Source organism: Quercus robur, chromosome 12 (genome assembly GCF_932294415.1).
Source record: "Quercus robur chromosome 12, dhQueRobu3.1, whole genome shotgun sequence".
Taxonomy (NCBI): domain Eukaryota; kingdom Viridiplantae; phylum Streptophyta; class Magnoliopsida; order Fagales; family Fagaceae; genus Quercus; species Quercus robur.
Window position 1 is genome coordinate 18,177,331 of NC_065545.1, and position 13,732 is coordinate 18,191,062.

The window sequence follows — 13,732 nt, forward strand, 5'->3', positions numbered from 1 at the left end:
TTATATATAGTAGATAAAGCAATTAGTTCAATTGAGAATAGATTGGAACAATTTCAAATATATGAAGATATTTTTGGTTTTCTATTTAACTTCACAAAATTGAAGCCACTAGATGATGATAGTTTACAAAAATACTGTCTTAAACTTGAAGATTTTCTCAAACGTGATGTTTATTATGATATTGATGGTTTAGATTTATTTTCAAAGTTAAACGTTTTAAAAGAAATTTTACAAATAAAATATTATACTCTAATTGACATACTAAATTATATAAAAAGATTAGATTCATTTTCAAATACATACATTGCTTATAGGATTTTACTAACAATACTTGTTATAATAGCTTTTGCATAAAGAAGTTTTTCAAAATTAAAATTAATAAAATCATATCTAAGATGGACAATATCCCAAGAAAGATGAAGTGAATTAGCTATATTATTGATTGAAAATGAGATATTAGAAGAACTTGAATACAAATATTTTATTAGTCAATTTGCATCTCAAAAGGCAAAAAAAGATAAATTTTAAATGAAATGTATTATAATATAAAAATATTAAATAAATATTAATTTAATTAATATATAAATATAAAAAAGACTCCATTATTAGTTATCCGGTTCTGCATAGAAGTAGCAATTAATAAACCACACCTACCAGCTGTTTGGCATCGAATTCAATTAGCACACAGAAAAGCATTTACTAGTCCTTTCTTCTACTTCTTTTTTAACTTTTGAATGCCAAGTCGCACATACATTTACTACTAGTAAAGTACCAGCACATAACAAGCTTTCTTACACCAAACCTAACTTCGTATAATTAATTTACCAACAACCCTATTTTTCATTTTGGTTTCTTGTGAAGTCCCAAAACAGCAAAGGCCACAAGCAAAAGAAAGGCGGAAGAACCAATCAGGGACAGAACTAAGGCAGCAGTGAAGTGGTGACAAAAGGCACCAAACATATCACACACCTTTCTCCATTGCACGTGTGAGTTCCCGTCACGGCCAATGATTCCAATAGCAGCCGCTGCACCATTTGCAGAGAAGAGTAGTGCCATTATGACAAGGTCTAGAATGCTTAATACCAATACTACTGCATCTTGGTTGAAGCTTGAGCTGACTGCCAATGAGTATAACAAAGATGCTGCTGCATATGAACATGCTATGGCATTTGATACCAAGAAGTACCTATATATTTGCAAGGGTAATAAAGAATTAGGGTCCCTATTTGATACCAAAGCAATTCTTAGAATACTGTGATTAACATAATCTCTTTCAGAACATGGGAAGATGACAAGTTATAATCGGAAAGAACATTTTCACAAAAATATACTAATAAACTTTTTTATGCATCAATCACGTATGGTCACATCAGTAGTTATGAAATACATTATACAAAATATTGTCCCTAAACTTATTGGACATCTTAAATTTTAATGACTCTTTTCAGTATGTGCTTATCAGGCTATCACATACGCATTAGTTGTCATAACATTTGTATTGTCAAATACCAAATGCTTAACGAAAACATTAAAAATAAAAGGATTCTTTAAAAGCATATATCTTCAAAACCATAAAACTTTTTGTTATATTACATAATGCACTTTCTTTTATTTGTATTTTTGAGATGAAAGCTATAGAGTTTATGATGACCTCAATAGTATAAACAAACACATGGTTTGATTTCTTCGGAAATAGAAGATCAATGATTGGACTATTTTCAGTGCAGTAGTGGCTAGGGATCCAAAAAGTTCTACATGGAATAATGAAATGAACCATAGCAAATATAAACAAGAAACAAGTTTGAGACAAGCTTACACAAAAGCAGACATATACTGCCACTTTGCAGTGAATTGAAGATGCAAGGTGGGTAAGCTTGGTGTAATAGTGATAGGAACAATCTCGGTCTCCTTGCTAACACCCACCACAACTGCTGCAACCAGTGTAAAGGCCAACGCAAAAAGTCTCAGGAAGGCATCAAAAACCCTTACTCTCCTTGGACTCTCTACCACCTTCACATCACTCCTCACTCCATCCATGTTGTTGTGCTTGCTGTACTACTAGTTCTACAAGAGAAAGAAAATAAAGAGAGTAGAGCAAAGGCAAAGAGTTATACGAGAGGGTGAAAGACTGCATCAATGTAAATAAGATATTGGGAGAGAGTAGGTGGGAAAGTGAGGGAAGTAAAAGCTAGCATTGAAGACAAGTCATATGCTTGTTTTAAATAACCATGAACAACATAGTGAAAACTATGCCAGTTCATTTGGTAAAAAGGTTTAGTAACAGTCACACTTGCAGGCTAATTAAACTACCTAGAATTATTCATGTCACGTAGAAGAGTAGAAGACTAGAAGGTGATAGCTAAAATATTTAGGTCTTGGGAAAGTTATGGGACTTATTTTGAAATGAACCCTGATGGTCTGCGTAGTCTAAAGACACAAATGTTTTTTCACATTTGTTAAAGTGGCATATTGTCATGCAGTGATTAGCGTAAATAAAAGTTTTCGTATGAAAATAATGCATCTCTCACAGAAACTTATCATCTTAGTAATTTTGAAATATTTTGTATTTCTAACATTATTTGAGTGGCTTTAATATCAAGTATTAGAGGAGCCGATGCAATCTGCATTGGTTAAGTCATAGCCTCATCCCCTCAACCACATCAAAAGGAATTTATTAGTGATTTCAAACCATGCAAAGTAATAGTTCTTAAACCAAACCAACGGTCATGTCGTCAACCCCAAAGATTTGAATTCAAAAACTCAACCCATAAAAGAATCTAACCACAAGGTTGGGTTCGTGTGTGAATAGTCTACTTACTTGAGGACCCACAAGAATGTGTTGTCACAATCATATATGATTTTGCATTTGTTGGAGGTTACTCTGAATGTGACAAGGGATTGTAGGTTCAAAACTAAACTGTATCAAACATGCTAGACTTGTTTAATTAATCCATATTAATTTCGTCCATTATTATCTACACCTGCACACCGAATGGTCCATTCTCAAAGTACCTTGCAGTTTGCACATAATTTAGATCTAGGGTCTGACTGGGCCGTCACACTAAAGAAAATTATGGGCTTCAATCCAAAAGTACAGCCCATCAATATGGGTTTATAGTTATTTAAAATGCAAAATTTTGCTATAGTTCTGCTCAATATTTATCATTTAAATGTGAATTTTAACAAATTTATCATTTGATAACATTATTTTTTATATATATCCTGCAAGTTTGTAAAAAATTTCATAAAATTAAATATTAATAACTATGTCATCAATCAAAATTTTAAATTTTAAGTTTAAAATAAGTTTTTAAATTAAATAGTAAATAGTATTTGATTGACACAAAATTTGATATACGTATTAAAAACATAATATTTAATGGGTTAAATTTTCAAAATATATAGCTATGTTAGTTTTTTTTAATGGGACTTACAGCCAAACTTTGTCTCAGTAATCATAACAAGAACTTATAGTGATATGACACTGTTATTAAATTATGTTTACATAATTAGGAAAGGCATTTGGCTATATGGGCTCTGGGATTTTTTTCCCACCCATTTTTTTTTTTTTTTGGGTCACCTGTTACAATGGACAAGTAAAACTAAAATAGGAGAAGTTTAGATGAAGGCTAAATTATGCCTTACAGCTTATAGATAACAGAATTATATTAAGCAAGGCTACCCAAAGATCAAACTGGAAGAAGCAAACCCAGCACAGGGAGAATTTACCAATTAAGTCAAATAATTAAAGGTTTTTGTTAATAAAAAAAATCACAATTGATCAGGTTGGATTGGTTAAATCATGAATCAATCTTATTATTTACTGTCCAAAGACTCCAAACCCCTTTGATTTGTTAAGATAATTGAATCAAATTAAACTATTTAATTCATTGGATTTGGGTGAATCAAACTCAATCAAAAAATATGTAAAACTAGTTTATCAACTCAGTCAATTTTTCTAGGATAAAAATTCACATTTTTTTTCTTAAATACTCAATAAATTTGGATATTACTAATCAAAATATAGCATTTAGATTATTTAATATATACGTCAAACTGATAAGTGTAGGGACTCAATTTGTAACGACCCCAAATTGATGTATTGGGTTCGAACGTTAAAGGCTCAAACAATAAATTTGTAGAGAGTGGGCTAAAAGGCTAGGCCTTGGTAAACGGACAATTGTTAGTTATGGTGTTCATGATGATCGCACAGGGGTGAACTGAGCGTATCCAAGAAGACGCTCTCCTCGGCACGGCCTGGGTGGCTCTAGTTCTTGGCCCTCGTCCAAGGGGTTTAATATTCTTATAACCCCTTTTGTGCTAGGTTTCTCTTTGGCGATACATCACTTTCCTTTTATACTAGCTTTTCCCCTCCCTCGAACGTCCACGTATAGGTTCAGCTTTATAGGGCTGATACTTGTCTTATCAGCCCATACCCAAAGTGGTTGTAAAAGCTAAAAAGCATGGCTCTGTTAGGCACAGAGTACTTAATTGCAGTAATGGCAGTCTTTCCCTTGTTCTTTGTCGCCACACTGTTTAGGGGTCCTTTCTCCATTAAGGCGGTCAGGACGTTTGTTGGCGCATTCAATGCAGAGGTGACAGTTTTCCTTGAACTACTCCTACAATGTACTCGCCTTTCCTTCTGGGAGCGCTCTGGCGGCCGCCTTTGATAGCATGCCGTTCCTTCCTTCTAGGTTTTGGGACGCCGAGGACAAGATCGTCCTCGGCTATATCTCTAAGCCATTTGGACTTTCGTTGCATGTCCTCGGCAACACCTCTCCTCGGCGTGGGACTTAGACCCTAATGGAAAGTGGGCCGGGATCACAAATTCTCTGGCCCCACAATAAGTATATGAAATTCTTTCATACTATCATATTTATTTTAATTGTTCATAATAAAATTATTTAGAATCAAACATTGAACCAAATTCCAATAAACTAGTGAATGACCATCTTTCCCGTGCACTACTTACTGGTTTATTCTAAAACATTGACCCATTATTGTAATATTTTAGGACCAAAAAAAATAAAAATAAAATAAAAATCTTACAATATTTATGATGAACAATGTTTCTACTTTCTACTATGCCTTTATAATCCGACTTCACTCTTTAATTTTTTTTTAATTAATTTCATAGAAGTCTAGAAACATTTAGAAAATATATCAGATCGATTATGATGGTCATGTTGGTGCTAAATCTGAATGACAAGAAAGTCATGAAGTGAAAGATGTGAACGAAACAATCGTCTATTAGCAGTTGTCCTAGTAGATGCAAATAAGCAAATGTCTAATTAGAGAACCAGGCAAATTATTTTTGACTAATTTGAAGGACCTGAATATTCTATCACAGGTCATTATTATGAATTATTTGGACATTAAGTAAGCAAATTGAATATATGTGAATCACGTTTTCGAAATCCTTTATTTAGCTTTTGAGTGATCTCTTTGCTCACCCTTTAATATCAAGTAATTTATTAGGGCATTTTCTGATTCTTGATTCACTAGTCCCACCTCATTATAGTAGTATCATAAAAGTGTAAAACTTAAAACCCATCTCTCTCTCTCTTTCTCTCTGGCAAAGAAAAACAAATAATTGCACACGTCCTGATTGTCATGAAATTATTGATCTAAACGAAGGAAAAACGCATCATTGTGCTAAATTTAGCTTGTTAAACAACTCGAGATTTGAATATGCTTTATTGTCAATATGTGGATGACACATCCTCTAGGACTCTATTTAGTAAAATCCAGTTTGATATAATAATCTTATAAATAAAATAATTAAGCGTGTACGGCATGTGTTATTCCATAGATACCAATGCAAATGAGGATATAAGTCATAGTATACTATATATGTACTGATAATAGTTAATGCAAACTATGAAGTTCTAAGAAAAAAGAAATTAACTACATAATTATGATTCCCATGATCGTATTGATTGGATTATATGATTGAGTGAGAGTGTTGTGTGGTAGTAATATGTTGAATCCCATGGGAATGTATTAGGTTGATCTAGATTACACAAACGAGTATGTGGAATTCTTTTTGAGAAAGGAGTATGTGGAATTCTAATTGCAAGTTGCAAGTAATCTTTTTCCTACTATAAATCCATAATTAATGTATTGCACACACACACAAAAACTATTGCAAAAATTGAAACTGAGATAGAAATAATGTATAAATGAAATTTAATGGGAGAATGAAAGCTCAAAACTAAGAGTTCATAACACCACCGGTTTCTATGACCTGCAAGAAACAATAAACCAACAAATTCAACCAAGTGATCCTTATTTCTTTTATTGGTAAATTATTTCATGCGCCCAAAGTCATATCAATAGTTCAATATACCATATGCTTTTCCACAAAATTTTCCTGTCCCGTCTGGCTTGTCTTATTCCGTTATGTTTGGCACAATTTTTATTAATTCTTCCTGAAGATGTAACAGGGCAAAGATTGGTTTCGCTAGCCTCTCCTCGTCTCACTTTGCTTTTTCCTGAACGTGTATATATATATTTATTCCATTTATTTTAATTTACATATTTTATTACCATCCTTAAAACGTTTGCTTCATCTTTCTTTTAATACACACACGACTATGTTTCCTTAAGTATAGAAAAATACCTCCAACCTGTCTCATCCTGATTTGCCCACTCCAATCCCACGCCCACTCCAAATCCATGCGAGGTTTTTCAGCCCCAAATAAGAGACAAGAGAGGGACGGGGCAACAATGATCCAACATATTTCTCTCATCACCTTCCCTCACATGATGTGTTAAGGGATGCTAGCTGCTTTTTTTTTTTTTTTTTTTTTCTTGATTGGTTTTAAAATTAAATTGGCAATGCAATCTTTGCAAATTCCATCATTATAAGATTTCACATTGGATTTAGAAATGAGGTTCTTGCTGATATATGCATAAGTAGACAATTTTTTTTTTTTTTAAAAATGGCCCTTGCTTTTTGTAAGAATAGAGCCTATAGGAGCAAAAGCAAATTAGTCTAGACGTGGATGCCAGTCATGAATTGGTTGTGACCAATTTAAACGTAACGTATGTACCGCTAGTGGACCCCTCTCATCTCACATGCTAATTCCAATCCCTCAAAAAAGGGCTTTGGGAATAAATGCAAAACAAACTCTCTATTATTTCCACAACTACTCATTATTACACGTATCGAATGACTCGACACGCTCACTTTCTAGTCACATTTTAGCCACTCATACACGGTCCCAAATACCATGTGTAAATCCCAATTAGAGCAAGATATGGAATTTATTTGATTCATTAAAAAAATTTTAAATAAAGCTATGGAATTTATCTTTTTGGTTATTGATTCCAAGGCTTCTTTTATTTTTAATTCTGTACTATCAAACTGTACCATTTCATTTTCAATGGCATTATGAACCAAATGAACATGAGGGGCATATATACTGATAATTACAGATAAATTGAAAGTTGAAATTTCAACATTCCTCTAAAGAAAGAAGATAATTACAGATGAAATGTTCATATGATAAAGTTCTAATGTAACATATCCCCAAAAATCAAACATTAGAATAGCTCCAATATTCAGTTTAAGAAGAATTGCTAGTGAACGTATATATTTTATTGAATAATATTGTTAGGGACACAATATTCTTGTTGTTTCACTTATTTTGATTAGAACAACACTACTTTCACGTGAGTAATACCATTTAATTGTACACTAACTGCAAATTTACAATTAGCCATGTCAACATGAAAAATGCTGTGTACATAAACTTTTTGATATATTTTGATAAAGCAATTTTCATTTAGTCACCTAGGCTAACAAGGAAGATCCTAAACGTTTCCTCAATAAATAAAAAAAAAAAAAAAAAAGAAGGAAGATCCTAAACGGCTCCTAAAGCAGCTATCTAGTGAAGTTTCAGGAGTTATAGAGAAGAATAAGTGAAAAACCTAGAAATTAAGTTTCAAAAATGGCAATAATAGAGCTTCTCTAGTTCTGGCCCGCAAATTCCCTCAATCATTATTTCTTTAACAACCCAGAGCCAAATAACCAAAAGCAAAAAAAAAATATTCATAATTCATGCATGGAAATATGGCATGCCACCCTTAGCAACACCTTTTCGTCTCATATATAAATAAGCACCCAATACCAAGAGTTATGCCAAGCTCTTTTGTTGATCCTCAACAACCTCTCCATCCTTAGAATCCAAAAGGGCTTCACATCAAGAATGGCAACCATTCATGCTGTTCATTTGGCTTTTGTTTTCGGCCTCCTTGGTACTTACCTTAATTTTCTCTCCTTCATTACCAAACTTTCCTGAATTCAGTTATATATACTATCATTCTCTAATGCTATTCTCTATTTCTCATCCTATACAGGTAATATTGTGTCCTTCCTCGTATACCTTGCACCACTGTAAGCGCTCTCTCTCTCTCTCTCTCTCTCTCTCTCTCTCTCATATATAAGCTTATATGAAGTTGCATTTACATCATTGTTTCCTTCATTACCTTTTTCTTGTTAGGCCAACTTTTTCTAGGATATGCAAGAAAAAATCAACAGAGGGGTTCCAATCACTGCCTTATTCAGTAGCACTATTTAGTGCAATGTTAACCCTTTACTATGGATACTTAAAGAACCGGGCTATTATGCTAATCACCATCAATTCCATTGGGTGTGCCATTGAGTCCATATACCTTATCATATTCATGATATATGCACCAGGGAGAGCTAGGGTACTATTTCTTACTCTTAACATGTTTTCATATATGATAATCATGTTGTTTTTATTATAGGTTTATGACATATGATTTGTTTCTCTCTCTACAGATTTATACCGCAAAACTGCTTGCCTTTTTTAACCTAGGACTTTTTGGGATGATTGTGCTTTGCACCTCCCTCCTAATTAAGCAAAGTTATTTGAGGCTCACAGTTGTTGGATGGATGTGTGCAATCTTTTCAGTCTGTGTTTTTGCTGCTCCTCTTAGTATCATGGTAAATTTCTTACACAAATACAAATTATATATGTTCTGCTTTAAGTATTCCATTAACTTCACCATTTGTTGTGGTTTTTTACTTTTTAAAATTTTGTCTATTGTGTGTGTTTTTCAGAGACTGGTTATAAAAACAAAGAGTGTGGAATTCATGCCCTTTTCACTGTCATTTTTCTTGACGATTTGTGCTACAATGTGGTTCTCCTATGGTTTATTGATAGATGATTTCTATGTTGCGGTAAAGTGCCTTAGCTAGTTCTCTTTGTTTAATGTTATACTTTATTCTTTCCCTTAATTTCTTTGCTTAGAAATTCATTAATTTGTTTCTTCTTGTTTTGTGTTATTAGACACCAAACATACTAGGTTTCACATTCGGAATTGCTCAGATGATACTGTACATCATTTACAAGGATAAGAAGAACGTTGTGTTGCCAGAATTTAAGGTTGAAGATGCTCCAAATGGCACCATACCCAGCATCGAACTGTGCACAGACGAGACGCCAGGGAAACTCAATGCCATGAATCAAACGCAAGAGTCTAAAATAGGTAAAGGGATTGGTGATGCAACTACTGAGGCAGCTGAATTAAATGTGTGAGTACCCACAATGAAGTGAACAAGACATGTATTGCCCAAATGCAAAAAAAATAAAAGCTTCTACTTGGTTCTAGAGGAGTGGTTTGGCAAAAGAAAAACGCAAGGCGTTTCTGTTGTTTCTGTTTTTAGGGTCAGGTTCTTGTTGTTTCTTACAGACCTTCATTATTGGTGTTGTCCGACTTACTAGTATTCAATGAATCAGTTTATAAGGCTTATGTCAACTATTTCAAACAACTATTAATTATAAAATTAAGTATAACTTCTTAGTCCAATGGTTTTCTCCATCTCTTACTAGATTTCAAGTTCAAAATTGATCAAAGTGTGTCTGTCTAAGATTTCCCGACTCACTGTCACATTTTAATGAAGTATGTATATCCTCGTACTTAAATTTGATTATGTTTATGTGGCAATGAAAATTATGAAATACAAGAGGAAAAGAAATAGCCACCGGCCCACCACATGCATGGTCATTGGCTCAATTTGAAAAAATAATCTCCTTTAGGGTCTGTTTGGATATTGTTTATTTTACTGAAAACTGAAAAGTTATTATTAAAAATACTGTAACGAATAATTTTTAATAGATAAAACGCAAAACGCATGTTAGGCAAACTTATTGCCATGGAACTCAGGATAGGCAAAATGCGCGTTTTTTAAGCTAGCTCAAAACTTATTGCCATGGGACCCAGGATTTAAAACACAAAACGCGTTAGGCAAACGCACACTCAATAATATAAATTCAAAATTGAATTCTTTTGAAGTGTGGAATCAGCTGTACAAATATTGTTTACTTTGTAATTGTTTATTGAGGAATGAAATTTGCTTATTCATAAATTTTAAAAAAAAAATGATATTTGTTTTAGTGAAATCTAAATGGACTATTACATTACATTGTTTATTTGCTACTAAAGAAAGAAAAAAAAAAAAAAAACAAATGAAATTGAGTGGGTAGTGATATAAATTATAAATAGCAGATACTTCATACTTTTTTCTTTTACTACAAATACTTTTATGTGATTTTAATTTACATATATTACTTTAGGGATATGAAGATAATTACGCACACTGCCTTAATGATCCATATCGATGCCTACTTGTCTTTGATCTTATAGAAATGACTACAGTATACTTTTGGTTCTTAATATTTGATCTTATTTTGATTATTTGACCCTAAACATTTGGTTCCATTTCAATTAATAATTTTACAATTTATTGTCAGATTAGCTTTGAGTCACATCACTCATTTTATGTAAACTATCGTAACAAACTACATCACCCATATGCTTGGACCAAAAAAAGACAAAACAAAGCCATAGCAAACCATGGCATTATGTAAAAAAAAAAAAAAAAAAAAAAAAAAAAGACTAAAATATATTTTTGGCCCATTCCGTTTGATGTTTTCATTTTATCCCTTAACGTTTTAAAAAGTTTCATTTTCACCCTTAACACATGGTTCAATTTCTTAAAGGCCCTGCGTTAAATGGGTTATATATCGAGGTCCTTTTGGCACATAACAATATATAAAACTACTAATGGTAATAGATATGGATAACAAGGTTTTTTTGAAAACGAAACCAAACTTTTAAGGGACAAATTGAAACTTTTAAAATGTTAAGAATCAAAATAAAAACAATTCCAATTGTTAAAGCGTGAAAAGGCCCAAAAATGTATTTTGGTTTATATAATTATTGTTCCTTGTTTCCTTGCACCTTCTTTTTTCATTTTTGGTAAATTCTCCATCCAAACGTTACCATGTATTTAAGAAATCAACAGCAATATGTATTTTGTTCATATCTAACTTACATGTGAAACGGTTCAACCAAAATAGCATATACACAAATTAACTAAGTCGATGTGAACTTCATGGTCATGATTGGCTAGTTACTTTGATCCCTTTGTTAACCAAGTAATATACTTTACGGAATCTAGTTGCTGCATCCAACCTTGTGTTTAATTATTGGCATGAGATAGCCGAAAGAAAGAAAGAAAAAATGGTATGACTTTCTTCATTTATCAATCCCACGTTGGAATTCCTTCGAGTTTAAGAGGACTTACTTGGATCCCCACTAGATTATAAGAGAAAAGCAAAATTAAGGAATGTACCTTGATTGGCAAATTAGCTCTCACTATCCATTCATACTAGGCATGCCACCATACAATACGACTTTTTTTGTATTGCAAAAACTTGAAAGTTACTATGTTATGGCCACTGTATTGAATCTTTCAAACGCATAATTATATTGAATTTAATTCACCTTTACAAGATAATATTGTTTGTGTTGTACTGTTATGTACATGTCTTGTATGTGCCATTTATTTCTAGCTAAAAGAGTTATACTAATACGCAATGTGGACATCTTCTATTTTAACAAAGCTTTTATTTTGGGACTATTAATTATCGATTTCAAAGTTGCACTTTTCCTGTGTGGCACAAGCACTAATTTTAGGTAGCTGATAAAAAATTAGATGCATCTTGCAACCAAAAACAAAAAACTGCTCTATATTTTGAAATTTCCCACAAATTATTTTGTCCTTAGTTTCCTCCATATTTTGTTTGTTCCTTTGTATAGTTAGCAAGTGAGGTATTGTACTACAAGTTGTGCAATGTAGAAAATCTATGCGCGATAAGTTGTTCAGAAGTTATTTTAAAAAAAAAAAAAAACTCTACAGTTTTTTTGGTAAATAAAACAATCTATGCATAAACTCATCAAATTATATTGTTTGAATTTAAGTCATAGTTTAGTGAAAAAAGTCTCTCATTCAAGTCATTTGGTAAACATAGTTGTAAAAATGTATATATGTTGCAAGTTATTTGGAAGAAAAAGAAACTATTCGCTTGCAAATAATTCATTGAGTAAAAAAAAAAAACCTATAAATTAAATTAAGTCATTACATAGAATATGTACTTCAAAATTTTCTTGTTATAAATTCTATAAATAATAATAATAATAATTAAGACATTATATTTTAAATCTTAAAATAAATTAAATCATATAATTCCAAAAGTTTAAGTTAAAGTGTTGAACCCTTAAAATATAAAACTACTATAAATTAAACCATACAGTTTTGTGAATTTCAAGTTGAACTCAGGATTTAAAAAAAAAAAAAAAACGTATCAATTTAAACCCTAGGATACAAAATTTTCTTGTTATAGATGCTATAAATAATAATAGTAATTAAGACAAATTATATTTTAAATCTTAAAGTAAATTAAATCATACAATTCCAAAAGTTTAAGTTAAGGTGTTGAACCCTTAAAATATAAAACTACTATAAATTAAACCATACAGTTTTGTGAATTTCAAGTTGAACTCAAGATTTTAAAAAATGTATCAATTTACATGGATGTGTTAACAATTTTTAACTAGTTCAAATTTAGCTCACCAATATTATTTTTTTACGTACCAATAACAATTTTTATTTTCTCTCATAAAAAAAAATAAAAAATAAAAAAATAAAAAAAGACAATTTGTATCTTCATCTATGCTATTATTTAAGGGGTTTCCCCTATTTGGACCGGATTTTTTTTTGTTCCAAAATATCCCTACAACCTACATTTAAATAGGGCCAACTTAGTAAAAATACATCTTTAACTCCCACTAAAACATTGCCTAAACAGAACCACTCTTTTGATGGTTTTCAAATTACTTTATCTATTTCTCAAAAAAAAAATTACTTTATCTATTTATTAAAAAAAATTAAAACAAACATACGTTTATTTGTAAAAATACATCTACTGATTAAAAAAAAAAAACAAATGCCATTATTGCAAAAAAAAAATATATATATATATATATATATATATTTACTTCCACGTAAAACATTATCTATAAAATAGGATCACACTCCCAATACACTCACGTTGGTTTTTAAACTGCTCTATTAACTTCCTGAGAACAACTTTTATTAACTTTTACATTTCCATTTTTTATTTTTTGAGTTTGAAGCTATATCCTTCTTCTTCTTCTGGAAATATCAAACTAAACAAATTTGGATATGTATAAATTGCTTTGTTGGAAATAGACTTGATTACCTGACCGGATAAGTATATATGAGCAAATAATTTTCTTTTACTTATCCGAATATTTTCTTCTTTTTTTTTTTTATTTAAGTTTTCCTATCTCATATATTCAATTATTGTTTTTAAATATTTGTTTTGGTTTC

At 31.5% G+C, this 13,732-nt stretch overlaps 2 protein-coding genes across 2 annotated transcripts; one reads left to right on the top strand and one right to left on the bottom strand.

Moving 5' to 3' along the window:
* Positions 1-582: 582 nt before the first annotated feature.
* Positions 583-2,163, bottom strand: LOC126710090 (CASP-like protein 1E1). Its single transcript, XM_050410471.1, has 2 exons — positions 1,817-2,163; positions 583-1,186 (listed from the first exon to the last, which is right to left on the bottom strand). The coding sequence occupies exons 1-2, from the start codon at positions 2,035-2,037 to the stop codon at positions 841-843; spliced, it is 567 nt and encodes a 188-aa protein (XP_050266428.1). The 5' UTR covers positions 2,038-2,163; the 3' UTR covers positions 583-840.
* A 5,793-nt stretch (positions 2,164-7,956) lies between these two features.
* LOC126709870 (bidirectional sugar transporter NEC1-like) lies at positions 7,957-9,843 on the top strand. Its single transcript, XM_050410235.1, has 6 exons — positions 7,957-8,262; positions 8,365-8,401; positions 8,508-8,718; positions 8,813-8,977; positions 9,095-9,214; positions 9,324-9,843. The coding sequence occupies exons 1-6, from the start codon at positions 8,214-8,216 to the stop codon at positions 9,570-9,572; spliced, it is 831 nt and encodes a 276-aa protein (XP_050266192.1). The 5' UTR covers positions 7,957-8,213; the 3' UTR covers positions 9,573-9,843.
* The last annotated feature ends 3,889 nt before the right edge of the window (positions 9,844-13,732 follow it).

What these genes read in the sequence shown, in the direction of transcription:
- LOC126709870 (XM_050410235.1), top strand. Translation starts at nt 8,214, where the DNA reads ATGGCAACCATTCATGCTGTTCATTTGGCTTTTGTTTTCGGCCTCCTT. An exon ending in ATGCACCAGGGAGAGCTAGG is followed by an intron (nt 8,719 to 8,812) that starts GTACTATTTCTT and finishes CTCTCTCTACAG; the next exon opens with ATTTATACCGCAAAACTGCT. An exon ending in TAGATGATTTCTATGTTGCG is followed by an intron (nt 9,215 to 9,323) that starts GTAAAGTGCCTT and finishes TTGTGTTATTAG; the next exon opens with ACACCAAACATACTAGGTTT.
- LOC126710090 (XM_050410471.1), bottom strand. Translation starts at nt 2,037, where the DNA reads ATGGATGGAGTGAGGAGTGATGTGAAGGTGGTAGAGAGTCCAAGGAGA. An exon ending in CAGTATATGTCTGCTTTTGT is followed by an intron (nt 1,187 to 1,816) that starts GTAAGCTTGTCT and finishes GCAAATATATAG; the next exon opens with GTACTTCTTGGTATCAAATG.